The sequence below is a fragment of the Myodes glareolus genome, chromosome 10 (assembly GCF_982192425.1).
Source record: "Myodes glareolus chromosome 10, mMyoGla1.1, whole genome shotgun sequence".
In the NCBI taxonomy this organism is placed as follows: Eukaryota; Metazoa; Chordata; class Mammalia; order Rodentia; family Cricetidae; genus Myodes; species Myodes glareolus.
The window spans coordinates 22821332-22839879 of record NC_142035.1 but is presented as its reverse complement, the minus strand read 5'-3'; the positions used below and the strand labels follow the sequence as shown (position 1 = coordinate 22839879).

The window sequence follows — 18548 nt, the reverse complement described above, 5'->3', positions numbered from 1 at the left end:
TCATCTGACAAGCTTCAAATTTGAAGTCATCTTGCCTTAGTCTCCTGAGTACACCACCATAACCCAGCAAGAATCAAATGTTTCACCCTACTTTTAAGATATATAATCAATGTTTTATAGCATGCCTGCTCTTCTGTGATAATCTTGTACAGGGAGACAGACACAGACTCTGTCAAGAAATTCCAGGAAAGCATAACCAGATGCTTTGAAATCATCCAAAGCTAGACGCTCATATCAGCTTCTACCCAAGTCTGGCTCATGCATTGTGGTGGAAGCTGCAGATTTACCAGTTTTGGTTGCTGGAAGTAATGCAAGGGCCTTGCCTTCTCTACACTGAGATTCACCCACCACTCTAGAATAAACCCAAGCTTTCTATAGACCCAAACTATCCCCTCCCCCAACAAGTCTCAAGAAAACCCGGATGTTTCATTCCTTGAAAAATTTCTTCTCTTGGTAGAGTTGAGGATTAGAGAAAAGTGTTAAAAACAGGAGCTCCCCTGAATACATTAAAATGAGGACTTCCAGTAATGTTAACACGTTCCAAGGTCATTCCATGGAAAACCATTGTACAAATGGAGCATTAGGGGTTGAGAAAGGTTTCTGTTTGTGCTTCACTCCAGGGAGCAGATGCTCTTCATAGTATACAGTATAGGCTCTGGTCATGGTCACCAATCTGCTCTTAACAAAGGTCATGAACCCTCTATTAGTTTTAGTCAAAACATTTCTCTAATGATAATCACCTACACATGCAAAGCCAGTAGACCCTGACCAAAAGGAGACAGGGGCCAAGCCCTTTCATCCGCGTTAGTTACTGGACACCTGTATACTGTGGTGTGTGTGTGTGGACATATATAACATGTAACAGTGTTAAAGACAATGTCCACTGTGTGGATTGCAATCACTGATCTTTAAGCCACCAAACAGAAAGCTTTAAGATTCATTTACAAGGAAGTGAAGCTTTAAGATCCATTTCATTTTCCTTGTTAACATCAGTTGTTGCCTGATCAGTTTTTTGTTTTGTATTTTTAGAGGGTCTCTACATAGCCCTGGTTGGAACTCACTATGTAGACCAGGCTGGGCCTAGCCCCCCTTCCAACCACCTCCCCCCAGTGCTGAGATTAAAAGCAAGAACCACAACACTGAGCTGAGCTTTTAATAGGACCACCCATTTTATTGCTCAAGCTCGATACTAGCTAGTGCAAGGGAGAGGGTGGTATTGAACACTAGGTGACGACAACCATCATTAGCATTCTGCAAGACAACTCAGGTTCAGAAAAACTGCGAACGTGGTAGAGGGATGGCCTAGAGCTAATCAACAGGGTGAGATGAATTTCCTGCCTAAGGGCAAAGTCCTGCGCATCCCCCGCCCCCCACCCAGGGGTCCAGGAATAGTATGTAAAGCTACTCTAACAGGCTCCCGGAATCCTCTTATCAACTGGAAAGATGGGGAACACGCTCGGGAAATGAGCCCAATAGAGGACGAACGACACACCAGATCACAGAAGCTGTCAAAATTCAACTTTCATTAACTCGGGGTAGGGTCCAAGGAGCCCCCGGCTCCGCTGCTCAGCCAGTGATGCGCACGTCTGCGCGGCGCCGCAGCCGCCGGGCCCGGGCCGCCTCGGGCAGGATGGCCTGCAGCTGCTCCTGCACCAGCATCTCCACGATCTGCTCTTTGGTGCGGATGTCGGGCCGCAGCCACTGGCGGGACAGCTCCCGCAGCTGACGGAAGGCCTCCCGGGGACCCGCCGCGTCCTGGTAGCGGAACTGCCGGAAACGCTGGCGAAACGTCTCGGGGCCCGGCCGAGACACGCCGGACCGCGGGGTGACTTCAGCCTGCAGAGCCGCGTCCGAAGCTGCGGGCCTGCCGGGGAGTTCCGGGGCCGCGGAGCTCACAGAGTCGGGCGCGGGGTCCGCACAGTCGCCGGCTCCTTCCTGCTGTTCCGGCGGCGCCACGGGGCTCGGGGCGGCCAGGCCGGGCTCCGGCGCCGCCATGACTACGGCTCTCGGCGTCACCCTCTTTGTCCCGTAGCTACAGGCTGGCTCTGCGTCTGCGCGAAGACGGGAAAGAGAGGGATGGGCAGAAGCAGCGCTGCCCTTGGGGAACGCGGGCTCAGGAGAGGGCGAGGGAGAGCCGAGCTTACCTCCACCTGCAAAGCTCCGTAGCGGCCGGAAATGGGCGACTCCGCGGGCTTCCCTAGGAGCGGACCTAGGCGCACGATCCCGGAAGCCCCGCCCCCTGGCAGTCACGTGAAGTATGACCTGGCCAAGGCCTTTTGGAACGCAGAAGTCAGCTCTTCCGAAAGTTCGGACAGCACCTCCGAGTATCGTCTGTTCCGGGAGGAGCGGCAGAAGAGGGAGGCAGGGAGAGCGGAGACGGAGACTGACCAGGAGTCGGAATCGCAGTCGAAATCTGGGTCTCAAGAGGATTCCAGATTGGAGAGGAAAGAGATAGAAGGAGAGGCGACTCTGCCGACGGGCCACTTAGGCTTGCAGGTGACCTGCGCCTGCTAGGGCGGGTGCTGGACCAGGATCGGGGCGGATCGTCAACAGTCCTGGGTCAGTGTGAGGACTGACCAGGGCCTTGGCGGAGCTTGACGGATCACCCGGGTGGGACAGCGTGATAGGGGCTTCGACTATTTTAAGAAATAACGCTCAGTCAGGCGTGGTCCCAGCACTCAGGAGGCAGAGGCAGGCGGATATATGTGAGTTCGAGGCTAGCCTGCTCTACACAAGAGCATTCCAGGACAGCCAGAGCTACACAGAGAAACCCTGCCTCGGAAAAAAAAGGAAAAAGAAAAAAAGGGGGGACAGAAGGAAGGAAAGTAGAGAGAGAGAGAGCAGGCAGACTCAATCCTGTAAACTTAGAGGCTGCAGAAGTGCACACACACACACACACCCTCCCGCCTGCGTGAGTGCACTAGAACTCACCTTATTTTGAGGATGACAAAATACTTGGGCAAGATTCTTAATATACTTCCTGGCACAATGCAAATGCACGAGGGTTCTTTGTCATTATTTTTGCTTGTCCTCTAAAATCAAGAGACAGGTGGTTCTGTGGGTACTGCTTTTTAATTTTAGGATTAGTGAGTGAACTGTAATTACTGTAATGTGTCCATTAGCCACATGTATTTATGGAACCTTTGAAATGTAAATACCCCGAATTGAAATGTATTATAATGTAGAATACTCGTGCCTCTGTGAAGGTAAAGAAAAAGGTTTTATATTTATTACACGTTGGAACATGTTATATTATTTTGTGTATTTTGAGTCAAATAAACTATATTATTTTAATTTTACCTGTGTCTTTTTTGAAATACAGGTGCTATAAAATTTGTAATTACACATACAGTTTGTGGTATATTTGTGTTGAACAGCTGCTGTTTGGAGAGTTGGAGTCGGGCTGTCTGGTGGCATCCTCTTTGCAGGGTTTCTTTGCTTTAGCACCCCTAGCAGTAAATAATACCTACCGCCCAGTTGTTGGGAGGAGTAAATAAAGCTCTGGGAAAGACTGGGCTTTAAAAAGTGTCTTCAGAGCGAGGGAGGTGACTCGGTAAGGGTGCTTGCTGCAAAATCATGAGGTTCTGGATTCTCCTGCACCCATGTGAGAAAACAAGGTGTGACTGAGCTCACCTATCACCCTAGTGTTGGGGGCCAGAGGGAGGTGAATCTAAGAACTGGTTCCCCAACGTAGCCAAAACCCTATGCGCTTCTAAACTCAGTCGGTGGCCCTATCTCAAGGCAGAGCAACAGTAAGACGCCCTCCTCTGGCCTTCTCACACACCTGTACACTCATGTGCGCATGTCACACACACAGAGACACATTTTCATTAGTCACACTGCCTACAGCCTCTCAGCTACAGTTTTCTTATCGAAAATACGAGATCTAGATGTAAGAGAGCTGACCTCATGGAAGTTTGTGAAAATTCGGAGATGATACCAGCAAAAGTGTAATCTCTGGCAACTTCTGGCAGATGGCGTATTCTGTTTGACAGCTTGCTCACAAATAAGGTTTGTATCTCCATCTTCCAGAAAGGGACAGAGGTTCCATATGATATGTTCCCTGGAGCTAGAGAAATGGCTGGTTAAGAGTGAATGCTGTGGTTGGGTGGTGGCGGCACCTTTTATCCCAGCAAGCCGATCTCTGAGTTCAAGGCCAGCCTGACCTACAGAGTGAGTGCCAGGACAGTCAGAAACCCTGTCCCGAAAGAGACAGGTATAGCAGTGCTCTCCTTTAATCCCAGGAGTTGACAGGGGCAGGCAGATCTCTGTGAGTTTGAGACTAGCGTGGTCTACATAGTGAGTTCTAGGCCAGTCAGAGCTACATGGTAAAACCCTGTCCCCACCCCAGCTCCAAGCTTCCGGTTTTCAGCACCCAGGTAGGTAGGGTAGCTCACACCACCTGTAACTTCAGGTCTAGAGGATTTAATGTCCGGCCTCTGCCAGCATCTGCACTCTGTTTTGCACAGATGAACTCTCCTCTCTCTCACACACACCCACTTAAAATGAAAAAAGTCAGAGGTGGAGCTGGAAGAAGTTACTGGCAGGAATCAATGACTGTTATCAAAAACATTGTATGCGTGTATGAAATTATTGAAAAAATATATTAAAATATAATAGAATCCTTTTTCTATGATTCCCTAAGAGTTTTCTAGAAGGTGTTGTCTGTATAAAGTCCTATGCTAAGTAAAGCCAAAACTTAAATTGCAGGCTAGATTGGGAAGTGGGTAGGATCTGGAGAGAGGCTGAGAAGTGGAATGGGAGAGTTGGCGAGGGTAAGGCACAGAGCACAGGGTTCCGGGTTAGAATTAACCCTTTTCCTCTTGGGAAGGGATGTCTGGGAATCAGCATCTCAATCTCTGTCCCATTTCCATCCACAGTGGAATCATGGGCTGTTAGAGATGGAAGTGGGGACCTTTGAGGTTTATATGAATCATGGAATATTAGAAAGGAGAGGGAATCTGGAATTAAATTGAAAAATAATAAATTCATTTCTAAAGCCTTTATGATTTAGCCAGCATAGGGTCTAGAAAAATTCTCTTCCTAGGAAATGTGCATATACTTATTTCAGGTAATTTATATGTATCTTTGAATACATCCAGAGGCTCAGATTAAATATATAATATATATAACATATAATATGTATATAGTATATATATATTATATATATACACATGCATACATGTATTATTCTATTTTGCAGATTGGGACGTCAGTACCCCAAAGAGTAGAAAGTTGGAAGACTGTCAGACAATTCGTAAGTGATGCCATGAAGGAATTTTTAGAATGCTATGCCAAGGTTGTTATCACATTAGCCCTTTTTATTATAATTTCAGTTTTTCTAGGAGGGGATCTTAAATCATTAATTTCCTAGCTTCCAACACAAGCCTCGGATCTCAGTAAACCTTCTATAAATATTGATTGGTGAAATAATAAATAAGCATTGATTCCATTCCTTTCCTATGAAGGGAAAACTTGACCATAATTCTCTGACTTTGCCAGAGCTTTCCAGGCGTTTGAATTAGTGTCCAGTTAGTATTACTTATCAACTTAACACAGCCTACAATTACGTGAAAAAGGAGCCTTAATTGAATGTCCTGTCAGGTTGGTGTATGGGCATGTCTGTGAGGGACTGTTCAGATTGTTAAAATTCATGGCACAGTACCTAGACCACCACAGGTGGGGCCATTCCCTGGACAGGTGGTTCTGGGCTGTGTGAAAGCATACCCTAAGGGGTTGGAGAGATGACTCAGTAGTCACACACAGGTACTACTACTCTTCCCAAGGACCTAAGTTCACCTACATCAGGTGACCCCCCCAGCCACCTCTAATTCCAGCTCTAGGGTACCCAGTATCTCTGACCTCTGTGGACGCCTGCACTCACATGTCCATACACACATAGATACACACACATGCACATAGTTAAAAATAATAAAAATAACTTAAAAAAAAGTCAGCTAAGTGTGAAGCGGAGATTGAACCAGCAGACAGTATTCCTCCATGCTTCCTGCCTTGACTTCCTGCCCTGACTTCCCTCAGTAATGGGCTGTGACTTGAAAGTGTAAGCCAAATCAACCTTTTCTTCCCCTAAGTTGCTTTCCCCAAGTTGCTTTTGATCACAGTGGGATTGTTTTTGTTTTTTTATGAATTTTAATTCCCTTTTTTTTGTTTTTTAGTTTTTTGAGACAGGATTTCTCTCTGTGTAACCCTGGCTGTCCTGGAACTCACTCTAGACTGGGCTGGCCTCAAACTCACACTCACCGAGATCTGCCTGCCTCAGCCTCTCAAGTGCTGGGATTAAAGGTGTGCACCACCACCACCCGCCTAGTCAGCAGACTGTTTCAATGCAGTAACAGAAAGAAACTAGAGCAGAGAGTGTACTCTTTTTAGGGGCTGTGGAAAGGAAGCCTGTAACTATTTTTTTCTTTAACTTTCTTTTTACTTGCTGGGTGTGGTGACACATCTTTAATCCTGTCACTCACTGGGTATGGTAGCACGTACAATCCTACCACTCTGGAGGCTGAGGGACCAGGTATTAAGAGTTTGAGACCAACCTGAGACCTTGTATATGGAAACAAGTTTAGACCCTGTACATGGAAATAAATATAGATTCATAGATAGTTGCAAAATTAGTAGAGAAATTATGTGTCGGGTGGTGATACACACCTTAAATCCAAGCACTTGCTAAGGCAGAGGCGGCAGATCCCTATGAGCTCAAGGCCAGCCTGTTTTACAGAGTGAGTTCCCAGACAGCCGAGGCTACATAAAGAAACTCTGTCTCAAAAATGAAAAGCAAAAGGAAAAAAGAATAGTAGACAAATTGTATTCTTAATACAGTTCCTCAGTAGTAGCATTGCTGGCTATTGTGTGAATCCTGAAGCTCCCCACAGGGTCACGTGCTAAGATGCTTGTTCCTCAGGCAGCCACGCTGTGAAGGCGGGTCTAGCTGATAGAAGTTTGTGATTAGAGAGGCCAGAACTTGCTCAGGGTTCCTGCCCCACCCTTCCTGCTGCTTCTGGGCTAGAAGCACTAAACCTCATCTCTGTTCTCACTGCCTGCTCTGACCTCCCCATTAGGTTAGATTAAAACTGTTGCAATGATGTGATCATCTTTGAGTGCTAAAGTTTTTCCATATTTAGAGTGCAAATATCTATTTGCTACTTGGTTTGCGAGTTTGGACAATCAGGGACACCATACCGCCTTAAGCCCAAAGAGAATTAAATGGAATTAAACATTTGATTGTTTATCACCACTTTTTCTCTCAGAAGTATCTTCATTGCTTTTGCATCACTGTAACCAAATAGCAAGGACAGCTCGAAGGGAAGGATTTCTTTTGAATCATGATACTCAGGCAGAAAATCACAGTGGCCACAGTTTGCGGCAGGTGGGGTAGGGGTCGGGTGGGCTTCTTCAGTTCCCAATGGCCAGGAAGCAGAAAAAGAAGAAAACAGAAAGAAACCAGGGTAAAACGCACCCCCACTCACCCACAACCCCAGTGACCTTCTCCTCTCAGACACCCCCTTCCACAGCTCTACCATTTAATAGTACTGGGATGTCATGACTCCATCAAAGGATTAACTCATTCATTAGGATTCATTAGGATCAAAGCCCTCAGAACCTAATTGTCCTTAGATAGCCATCTCATAGACAACCATAGCTGAGCTGAGCTTCTAGGTGGTTTTTGTTTTTTCAAATCTTAAAAACAAACAAACGAACAAACAAACAAAAAAGACAGTAAATGGTGGTGCATGCCTTTAATCCCAACAATCAGGAGGCAGAGACAGGTGGATCTCTGTGAGTTTGAGGCCAGCCTGGGCTACAGAGCGAGTTCCAGGATAGGCTCCAAAGCTACAGAGAAACCATCTAAAAAAATTAATTAATTAATTAAAAGATTTATTATTATTTTTATTAATTTTCAAATATTTATGGGGCCAGGTTTAGACCTAGCACTCAGAAAACAGAAGCAGGAGGATCTCTGTGAGTTTGAGGTCATTTTCACCTATGTAGAATGCCACTCTGTCTCAAAAAAAAAAAAAAAAATTGAGTATGGGTTCTTTGCCTGCATGTATGTTGGTGAGCTATGTGCATGCATTGCCTCTGGAGGCCAGGAGAGGGCATCAGATCCTCTGGAACTGGAGCTCGTGATGGCTGAAAACCACCATATGGGTTCTGGGAATCGAACTCACTGAGCTGGAAGAGGAGCCAATCACTTGACTGCTAAACCCTCTCTCCAACCCCTATTTTTATTATTTTTAATTATATGTATGTATGTGTGCACATGTGGATATGTGTGCATGAGTGCAGGTGTCCTCAAAAGCCAGAGGCGTCAGATCCCCAGAGATGGAGTTAAAGACAGTCATGAGCCACCGAACGTGGACAGTGGGAACCGAACTCAGGTCTTCCACAGGACCAGGGAGTCTGTCTAGGTGTTTCTTATTCAATCAACAATGCTTAACCCTCAGAGATGTGCTTGGTTCCTGGACCCCAGGACAGCCTCTTCGCTTCCTAAATGAGAAAGCTACAACTCAGAGAGTAGACAAGCTAGCCAGTGTGGGACCAGGACCTAGGACTGAATGTGTCCTTCCTATTACTTGATACTGTTAAGCTTTGAAAAATATTACTAAATTTGGGCGTAGTGGCACTCACCTTTAATTCTAACAGAGGCAGATGGATTTCTGAGTTCTAGGCCGGCCAGGGATTTTTTTTTTTTTTAAAAGGTCAGGCTAGTAAGTGTTTAGTATTATCTCGCTGTAGTTTGTCTTGTTTTGTTTAGTTTTTTTGTTAAGACAGGGTTTTTCTGTGTAGCAGTCCTAACTGTCCTGGAACTGGCTCTGTAGATCAGGCTGGCCTTGAGCTAACAGAGGTCCTCCTACTCCCGAGTGCTGGGACTAAAGGCCTTCACCATCACTACACAGCTATGGTTTTATTTTTAATTTCTCCAATAACTAATGATATTGTATATATTTCCATTTGCTATCCCTTTCTCTTTGTGGCAAAATGTTTGTTCAAATCCACTGTACATTTTTACTTTTGGCAGTAGCTTTCATTTTAGTTTATTTAATGCAGTTTTTAAAATTGTGGTAAGATAGTATATACATAAATATTACCATGTTAGTTATTACCCAAGCTGGCCTCAAACTTGCCAGGTTGGTCTTGAATTCATAATCCTCCTGCTTTAGCCTCCCAAGTGCTGGACTTATAGGTATGTGTCACCATTCTGGCACTGTTTTTATTTTTTAGAGATAGGGTCTTCTCTGTGGCCCAGGCTGGCCTCAAGCTTGAGATTCTCCTGTGTCTCTCCTGCCTCCTACTGATCATTTTAGTTCTTGGGTAGGGTTTTTGTTTTGTTTTGTTTTCCCAAGAAAGGCTTTCTCTGTGTAACAGTCCTGGCTGCCCTGGAACTCACTCTGGAGATCTAGCTGACCTCGAACTCACAAAGATCTGACTGCCTCTGCCTCCCAAGTGCTGGGATGAAAGTCGTGTACCACCACAGCCCGGCAGTTGCTGATTATTTTGAGAAAGAGTCCCATGTTTCCCAGGTTGACCTCAAACTTGTTTTGTAGTCAAAAATGACATTGCACTTCTGACCCTTCTTCCCTTATCTTCTGAGTCCTGGGGTTACAGGTGTGTGCCCAGTGTGCCCAAACTTATTAAGTGTCCTCTTCTGTGGCATTCAGTTTATTCACATGACAGGGCAAGAGGTGCTGTCTATCCATCTCCCAAGCTTTCCTCTTTTTCTCATCTAAAGCAAACTCATCCCATTAAAAGAGCAATTCACCATGTATATATTCATAAATGCATATAGAAATAAGTATGTATATATTTGATAATATTCCATTCTCCTGGATTTTGCAGATTAAGGTACCAAGGAAGAAAAAGATGAAGACCTGGCAAGAAATACAAAACCTAGTAAGTGGGTCCATTTTAGTAATTGATTCACATGTCATGAAGATATTGGTCGTTTCTACTCTTTGGCTATTGTGGATAAAATTACTGTGATATTGGTGCTTGAATTTCCATTTTCAGTTGATTTAAGTATGAACCCAGAAGTGGGATTGCACGGTCAAATAGTAATTTTGTGTTTAACTTTGTAAGAATCAACCAAACCAGCTGGGCGGTGGTGGTGCATGTATTTAATCCCAACACTTGGGAAGCAGAGGCAGGCAGATCTCAGTGAGTTCGAGGCCAGCCTGGTCTACAGAGTTCCAGGACAGCCAGAGCTACACAGAGAAACCCTGTCTCAAAAAGAAAGAAAGAAAGAAAGAGAGAGAGAGAGAGAGAGAGAGAGATAGAGAGAGAGAGAGAGAGAGAGAGAGAGGAGAGAGAGAGAGAGAGGAAGAAAGGAAGGAAGGAAGGAAGGAAGGAAGGAAGGAAGGAAGGAAGGAAGGAAGGAAGGAAGGAAGATGTCTCATAAGTCTCATAAGATCAGCCTGTAGGGTATTTTCTTAGTGATTCATGGGGAGGGCCCAGCCCATGTTGGTGGTCATGGGTTTTATAAGAAAGCAGGCTGAGTAAGCCATGTGGAGCAAGCTATCAAGCAGCACTCCTTCATGGCCTCTGACTGCAGTAGCTCCTGCCTCCAGATTCCTGCCTTGTTTGAGTTTTTGTCCTGACTTCCTGAACAGTGCTTTAGAAGTGTAAGTAGAACTTTAACTCTTCCCTCCCCAGCTTGCTTTTGGTCATGGTGTTTCATCACAGAAATAGAAACCCTAAGACAAGTTGGTATAGGATAGAGGGGTATTGCTGTGACAGACCTGATCATATTTGTTTGGGAAGCATTGTGGGAGGATTTTGGAACTTTGGGCTAGAAAAGCCATTGAATGTTGAGAGCTCAGTGGGCTGTTCTGTAGGAGCCTGGAAGGTCAGGATGTTGAGAGCAGGGCAGACAATGGAGGCCTGTGTTTGTGAAATTTCAGAGGGAAATTTAAAGACTCTATTAAAGCTGAGTGGTGGTGGTGGTGCACACCTTTAATCTCAGCACTCGGGAGGCAGAGGCAGGTGGATCTCTGTGAGTTCGAGGCCAGCCAGGTCTACAAGAGCTAGTTCCAGGACAGGTCCCAAAGCCACAGAGAAATCCTTTCTCGAAAAAAAAAAAAACAACCCAAAATAAATAAATAAATAAATAAATAAATAAAGAAATAAAGAAAGAAAGAAAGAAAGAAAGAAAGAAAGAAAGAAAGAAAGAAAGAAAGAAAGACTCTATTGAGGTAATTTGTTATTTTGGATTAAGATTCTGTGGTCCTTGTTCGCTGGGGCTAAAGAATCAGTTTGAATTAACAAGATCCCAGAACTGCTAAAGCGAAACCTTTGCTTTGCTGAGACACCTGATGCTGGTCGGCTGGAGCTGAGAATTTAACAGCGGTTGAGAAGAGACCAGCAGGAGGTGGTGGCACACACCTTTAATCCCAGCACTCGGAAGGCAGGTGGATCTCTGTGAGTTCGAGGCCAGCCTGGTCTATAGAGTTCCAAGACATTTAGGACTACACAGAGAAACCCTGTCTCAAAAAACCAAACAAAAAAGAGATCAGCATCATTGAGGTGAAATCTTCTGGAAGTGTTTCATCAGGGCCAACCTACAGAAGCTATACTGTGTTCTAGAGGTGGCCAAGGCTATACCTCATGCTGGCAGCTCCACTTGGTACTGTGTAAGGGTCTCTCAGGTGGTACTGGTTTTGAAGGCATGAAGGGGTCATGGAGAGCTATTGAATGGAGAGTGGGTCCCTGTTCCATCCCGGCCGCGTGGCTAGTTTACACCCGAAATAACCACACAGAAACTGTATTATTAAATTACTGCTTGGCCCATTAGCTCTAGTTTCTTATTGACTAATTCTTACATCTTAATTTAACCCATTTCTATTAATCTATGTATTGTCACATGATGTGGCTTACCAGCAGGATTCTAACCAGCGTCCATCTCAGGCAGGAGATCCATGGCGTCTGTCATTCTGCACTTCTTCCCAGCATTCAGTTCTGTCTCCTCTGCCTACCTAAGTTCTGCTCTAACAGGCCCAAAGTGGTTTCTTTATTCATTAGCCAATGAAAACAACACATAAACAGAAGAACCTCCTACACCAGAGAGCAGTTGAGGTTTGACAACGTTAGAAGCCAGGACTGTTGGTGAAGGTGCAGACTCAGTACCAGTTGAAGCTCCAGGATTGAAGGTGTCATGAAGAGAAACTGAGGCTTGGCACCATGAAAGAGCCCAGGAGAGGCTATTGGTTAAAGTGCAATCCAGTTGCAGCAGAAGACTCCAGCATTTTGGAGATGCCAGTACCATGGGATGACCCCTTAGGTCAGCAGCAGAGGTGGAGTGGAGCCTGTCTGAGCCTAGAAGACAAGCTGTGTGTGCAGCAGAGGGCAGAGCTGGAGAAGTGACCCAAGCCCAGAAGATAGGGAGGGAACCCAGAGAACTGGTCATTAAGTTATTTAACTGTGGGAGTTTGGTTTTGCTTTGCTCAGATTCTGACTGTGTCCTGGTTCTTCCCTCTTGGAAGAAAGTATTTAACTTAATTTTAATTTTTATAGGAGCCACAACTGAAAGTCTTTGAACTTTGAAAAGAAAATTTAACTCAGTCAATAGTGGTGAATTCCTTAAATCCCAGAACACAGGAGGGAGGCAGATGCAGGCATATCTTTGGTCTACAGAACAAGTTCCAGGACAGCCATGTCTACACAGAGAATCCCTACCTTTGAACAAACAAACAAACAAACAACTGGGTGGTGGCACACACCTTTAATCCCAGCACTTGGGAGGCAGAGACAGGTGGATCTCTGTGAGTTTGAGGTCAGCCTGGTTTACATACTGAGCTCCAGGACAGGCTCCAAAGCTACAGAGAAACCCTGTCTCGAAAAACAAACAAACAAACAAACAAAAAAGAAAAGAAAAGAAAAGAAACCCTAGCTAAGACAATCAGCTTCTGCCTCCAGGTTCCTTCCCTTTTAGAGTTCCTGTCCTGACTTCCTTCAGTGATGAAAGATACAGAAGTGTGAACCAAATAAACCCTTTCCATCTTGCTTTTGGTCATGGTGTTTTATCACAGCAATAGAAATCCTAACCAGGACAGTAACTGTTATTATTATTAACTGAGCTATACTCCCAGCCCTGTTGTTGTTGTTATTGTTATGTGTGAAAGATGTGTTTCTATAGAGGTTGTGATGGTTTGAATGAAAATGGCCCCATAGGCTCGTCATCAATTGGTGGTGAAATTGTTTGGGAAGGATTCAGAGGTGTGGCCTTGTTGGAAGAGGTGTGTTACTGGGGGAGGGGCCTGAGGTTCCAAAAGCCCATGCTGTTTCCAGTGTCTCATTCTCTGTCTCCTACTTGTGGATCAGGATGTGAACTCTCAGCTGTTCCTGCTGCCATGTTGTTACTCTGCCATCATGAACTTTAACCCTCTGAAAGTGTAAGCCCAAATAAACACCTTTAGTAAGTTACCTTCGTCATGATGTCTTATCATAGCAATAGAGAAGTAATTAAAATGGAAGTCAAAGGACAACTCTGTGGAGTTGCTTCTCTCCTTCTACCCTTATTTGTGTGTCAAAGATTGTCAGGAATATTATTTCCAGGTGTATGGTTTTTGTTTACACTGCATTTATTTAACTCTGTGAAGCTGTGTTACTGTGTCTGTCTGAAACACCTGATGGTCCTAATAAAGAGATTAATGGCTAATAGCGAGGCAGGAACATGGATAGGTGGGACTGGCAGGCAGAGAGAATAAATAGGAGAAATGAGAAAGGAGCAACAAGAGAAGGGAGAGGACATCAGGGTCCAGTCACCCAGCCAGTCACAGAGTAAGGAGAGAAAGGTATACAGAAATAGAGAAAGATAAAAACCCAGAGCAAAAAGTAGTCAGGATAATTTAAGAAAAGCTGACAAGAAACAAGCCAAGCTAAGGCCGGGCATTCATAATTAAGAATAAACTTCTGTGTGTGTATTTGGGAGCTGGATGGCGTTCCCCCCAAAAAGCTAAGAGTAAGATACCCTACAACAAAAGGTTGAATTCAGGCTGCCAGAATTACACAACAAGCACTTTCTTAGCCGCTGAGCTATCTGGAAGGCTACCTGTTGTTGTTATTTAATTTTTTTTTGACACAGGGCTTCTCTATAGCCCTGTCTTGGAACTTTCTATGTAGACCAGGATGTCTTTGAACTCACAGAAATCCGCTTACCTCTGCCTCCTGCACGCTGAGATTAAAGGTGTGCATCACCACCACCTGGCTGTTGTTGCTATTATTATTATTGTTATTATCATTATTATTTGAAAGGAGATCTTACTATGTAACCCTGGCTGGCCTAGAACTCACAGAAATCTGCCTGCCTCTGCCTCTCAAGTACAGGGGTTAAGGGCACATGCCATCATGGCCAGTTGGTGTTATGAATATTTTTTGAGACAAGGTCTCTCTATGTAGTCCTTGCTGTCTTGAAACTTGATATGTAGACCAGGCTAGCCTCATAACTCAAATTGATCCTCCTGTCTTTGCCTCCCAAGTGCTGAAATTATTGTCCCACCAAGCCTGGTTGGTATTATTCTTTAGTGTGAAGTAGTAAATAGATTTTTTTTTAGTTTTCATGAACAGGAAATGTATACTAGTATATATTAATTATACAAAGTGGTGAGTTTAGTTGTGACTAAAATAGAAATCTTTATAGCAAAGATTCAGGTTTCCAACAGATTCAGTCCTGTGACTTCATTTGCACATAGATCATTCCAGGGGGCCAGCTGGCATCCAGATGAGGCACAGGTGACTTTAGCTAATAAAAATGCCCTGTGATACTGGGTAGTAGTGGCTCATGCCTTTAATCCCAGCACTAGGAAAGCAGAGGCATGCAGATATCTCTGAGTTTGAGGCCAGCCAGGGCTATACAGAGAAATCCCATCTTGAAAAACAAAAAAGTAAGCAAACAAAATCTCCTGTGAGGTGCTGGAGAGCTGACTCAGTGGCTAAAAGCACTGGCTGGTCTTCCAGAGGATCCAAGTTTGAGTCCCAACACCTATGTGGTGTTTCACCACCATCCATAACTCCAGTTCCAGGGTCTCTAATGTCCTTTTCTTTCCTCCTCTAGCACCAGGCACACCCAAACATACTTGCAGGCATGTGGTGGTGTGAGTGAGAAACCCTATAAGGTTCATGTGTTTGAATGCCTGGTCCTCAGTTAGTGAAACTTTTTGGGAAGGATTAGGAGGTGTGGCCTCTTTGAGGAGGTGTTGCCCTAGGGATGGGCTTTGAAGTTTCAAAAGCCCATGGCAGGCCCAGTGTTCCCTATCTGCCTGTTGCCTGAGGATTACAACATAGCTCTCAGCTACTTCTCCAGCACCATGACTGCCTGCCTGTTACTACATACACTTTCCTCATGAGGACCATGGATTAATTCTCTGAGGCTATAAACAAACTCCTAATTCAATGCTTTACAAGTTGCCTTGGTCATGGTGTCTTTTCATAGCTATAAAACAATAAGACAAATACCCATATGCAAAATTTTAAAAATATTCCCTATGAGATTCCATTTTCTGCTTTCTTCCCCTTGTCAGTGCTGGGGATAGAACCCATACCTTTGTGTGTACTAGGTGAACATTCCACCACTCAGCCACAGTACTTAGCGGATCTTTGTGAGTTTGAGGCCAGCCTGGTCTACAAAGTGAGATCCAGGACATCCAGGACTACACAGAGAAAAACCTACTTAGAAAAAACAACAACAAAAAAGAGTTTGTTTGTTTTTTCAAGACAGAGTTTTTCTGTATAGCTTTGAAGCCTGTCCTGAACTCAGTGAAATCCATCTGCCTCTGCCTCCTGAGTGCTGGGATTAAAGGTGTGCGCCACCACTGCCTGCCTTTTTTTTTTTTTTTGGAACTTTGACTATTTTATGTGTTACGGATAGTTTACCTGCATATATATCTGTGTACAAGTGTGCATTATGCATACAGTATTTTGCTAGGCATGTCAGAAGAGGGCACTAGATCTCATTACAGATGGTTGCAGACCACCACATAGTTGCTGGGAATTGAATTCAGGTCCTCTGGAAGATTAGGCAGTGCTCTTAACCTTTGAGCCACCTCTCCAGCCCCAGAGCATGCACTACCAGTGCAGAGTACCCTAGTTCCGTTCCTAGAACCCACTTCAAGGGCCTAAGAACCACATGGAACTCCAGTTCCATGGACTCCAGTGTCCCCTTCTGGACCCCACAGCACCTGCACTCTAGTGCACTTACCCACCTCCCCACGTACTTACGCATAATTAAAAATAAATCCTTGAAAGATACTTTTGTCTTTCTTTCCTTTCGCTTACTTCCATTTTAGGCAAGTCTCTTGCTTTTTAGTTTTTTTTTTTTTTTTAACTTAAGGGTGTTTTTCCTTCATGTATATCTTTTTTTTTTTTTTTTTTTTTTTTTTTGAGACAGGTTTCTCTGTAGCTTTGGAGCCAGTCCTGGAACTAGCTCTTGTAGGCCAGGCTGGCCTCAAACTCAAGAGATTCGCCTGCCTCTGCCTCCTGAGTGCTGGGATTAAAGGTGTGCGCCAACACCACCTGGCACACATATATTCTTGATACTCTCAGAGGCCAGAACTGGAGTTATATATGGTTGTGAACCACCATGTGGGTGCTGGGCATAGAATGGTATAGAAGACCAGCCATTGCTCTTAACTACTGAGCCGTCTGTCTACCCCTCTTAATGGGGTTGTGCGTGCGCGCGCGCGCGCGTGTGTGTGTGTGTGTGTGTGTGTGTGTGTGTGTGTGTACCCATGTGTGTGCCCATGTGTATACAGGTGCAGGTGTGTGGGGGAACATATGGAGAACCAAGGTTAAGCTTGGGTGTCATTCCTTGGGAGCTATCTATCTTGTTATTGTTGTTTTAAGATTTATTTATTTTTATGAATATGGGTGTTTTGCATGGTATTTCTGAACACCATGCAGAAGTCAGAAGAGACCAGCAAGCCTCAAGAATCCACCGATCTCTGCCTTCCTGCAGGCTTTGGGATGGCTATCATGTGCTACCACCTGGTTTTTTTTATTTTAATGTAGCTTGGTTTTGGTTTTTTTATTTTTTTATTTTTTTAAATCAAGCTCAAGTCTCTGTGCTTGTTGGGCAAGCACTTGACAGTCAGAGCTTCCTTAATGAGCCCTTGGTTTAATCCTAAATACCACAAAAAAGAAAAAAAAATCAAAGAATCCTTAACCTCACATCTCTCTCCTCTCTCTTCACTCCCGTACGTATTGGCTCCTTTAATGTTTTTCTTTTGCAGGTCTGGGAATGGAACCCAGAACCTTGTATGTACGAGGCAGGCTGTCTACAGGATGCTACATCCCAGGATCCTGTCAATCTTTCTAATTTATTTCTAGCTCCTTTGGTTGTTCTTTGCAGTGCTATCTTTTGTTGTCAGCAAGATGAGTGGTTTTGATGTTTCTGAAATGTCTTTCACTTTCATTTACCTCATCTATGGACTATTGTGCCCTTGCTTTGGTCATTGCTTTCTTGTTTTAAAATGTGCCAAGCCTTTTGAGCTCTTTGTTGGTCATGATTAGCATCTGTTTCATGTTAATTGTCTCTCTAGTTTGTGACTTTCGTCTGACATTTACTTTTCGTGTCTCTTACCTCCTCTTTTTTCTTATTTTGTAATGTTTATTTTTTTAACCATAACTGCTCTTTTTGTCTTTCTGTGTATGTGTGATGTGCATATTTGTATGTGCATATATATGTATGTATACACATGCACACACACATATTTACCATGTATGTGCAGAAGCACACAGAGGCTAGAAGAGGGTGTGGGATCACCAGGAACTGGAGTTGCAGATTTTGAGCCACCATGTGGGTGCTGGGAACCAAACTCAGGTCCTCTGCAAGAGTAGTGAGTGCTCTTATCTGCTAAGGCATCTCTCCAATGCCACCATAACTCCTGTAGATAAAACAATTACAGACTCCTAGACAGTGGTAAAAGTGTGCTTAGTTAGGGTTTCATTGCTGTAGAGAAACACCATGACCATGGCAACTTTTTTTTTTGTTGTTTGTTTTTTTTGAGATGGCTTCTCTGTGTTACAGCTCTGGCTGTCCTGGAATTCACTGTGTAGACCAGGCTGGCCTCTAACTCACAGAGATCCACCTGCCTCTGCTTCCCAAGTGCTGGGATTAAAGGTGTGTGCCACCACACCCAGCACACAGAACTTATTCTGATTTTTTAGTTCTCTCTCTCTCTCTCTCTCTCTCTCTCTCTCTCTCTCTCTCTCTCTCCCTCTCTCTCCCTCTCTCTCCTCTCTCCCTCACTGTGTGTGTGTGTTATGAATAAGGTCTACTATGACTCCTTTAGATGCATGCTAGGCATTTGCTCTGCCAGGGGGCACACACAGCCCTGCAGCCTAGGCCTTTATTCTGTCTTCACTGCATTCAGTGCTCTTTATTTTCTCTGTTGGCTGGGGGTGGACTGCAGATGTACCTGGAAAGAAAGGGTGGTATGTCATGTGATGCTTGCAAGTTCAGCTTTTCACTGAAGATCTTAACGCAAAAACAAGTTAAGGCAAGAGCTGTTGTCACTGGGAAGTGTAGCTCCCTAGGAGAG

The 18548-nt window shown here is 44.5% G+C and overlaps 2 protein-coding genes across 3 annotated transcripts in view; one reads left to right on the top strand and one right to left on the bottom strand.

Moving 5' to 3' along the window:
- Positions 1 to 1145: 1145 nt before the first annotated feature.
- Positions 1146 to 2290, bottom strand: Scand1 (SCAN domain containing 1). Its single transcript, XM_048431614.3, has 2 exons — positions 2145 to 2290; positions 1146 to 2051 (listed from the first exon to the last, which is right to left on the bottom strand). Exon 2 carries the CDS (start codon positions 1993 to 1995, stop codon positions 1567 to 1569), a length of 429 nt encoding a protein of 142 aa, XP_048287571.1. The 5' UTR covers positions 1996 to 2051; positions 2145 to 2290; the 3' UTR covers positions 1146 to 1566.
- Positions 2176 to 18548, top strand: part of Cnbd2 (cyclic nucleotide binding domain containing 2) — a 63848-nt gene continuing 47475 nt past the window's right edge. For both annotated transcript variants that reach the window (XM_087911070.1, XM_087911069.1), the window contains exons 1-3: positions 2176 to 2496; positions 5204 to 5257; positions 9856 to 9909. In XM_087911070.1, coding sequence (XP_087767196.1) covers positions 2176 to 2496; positions 5204 to 5257; positions 9856 to 9909 — 429 coding nt within the window. The remainder of the gene's footprint in view (positions 2497 to 5203; positions 5258 to 9855; positions 9910 to 18548) is intronic.

Bases quoted from the DNA above. Each gene is read 5' to 3' on its own strand.
- Scand1 (XM_048431614.3), bottom strand. From the start codon at position 1,995: ATGGCGGCGCCGGAGCCCGGCCTGGCCGCCCCGAGCCCCGTGGCGCCG.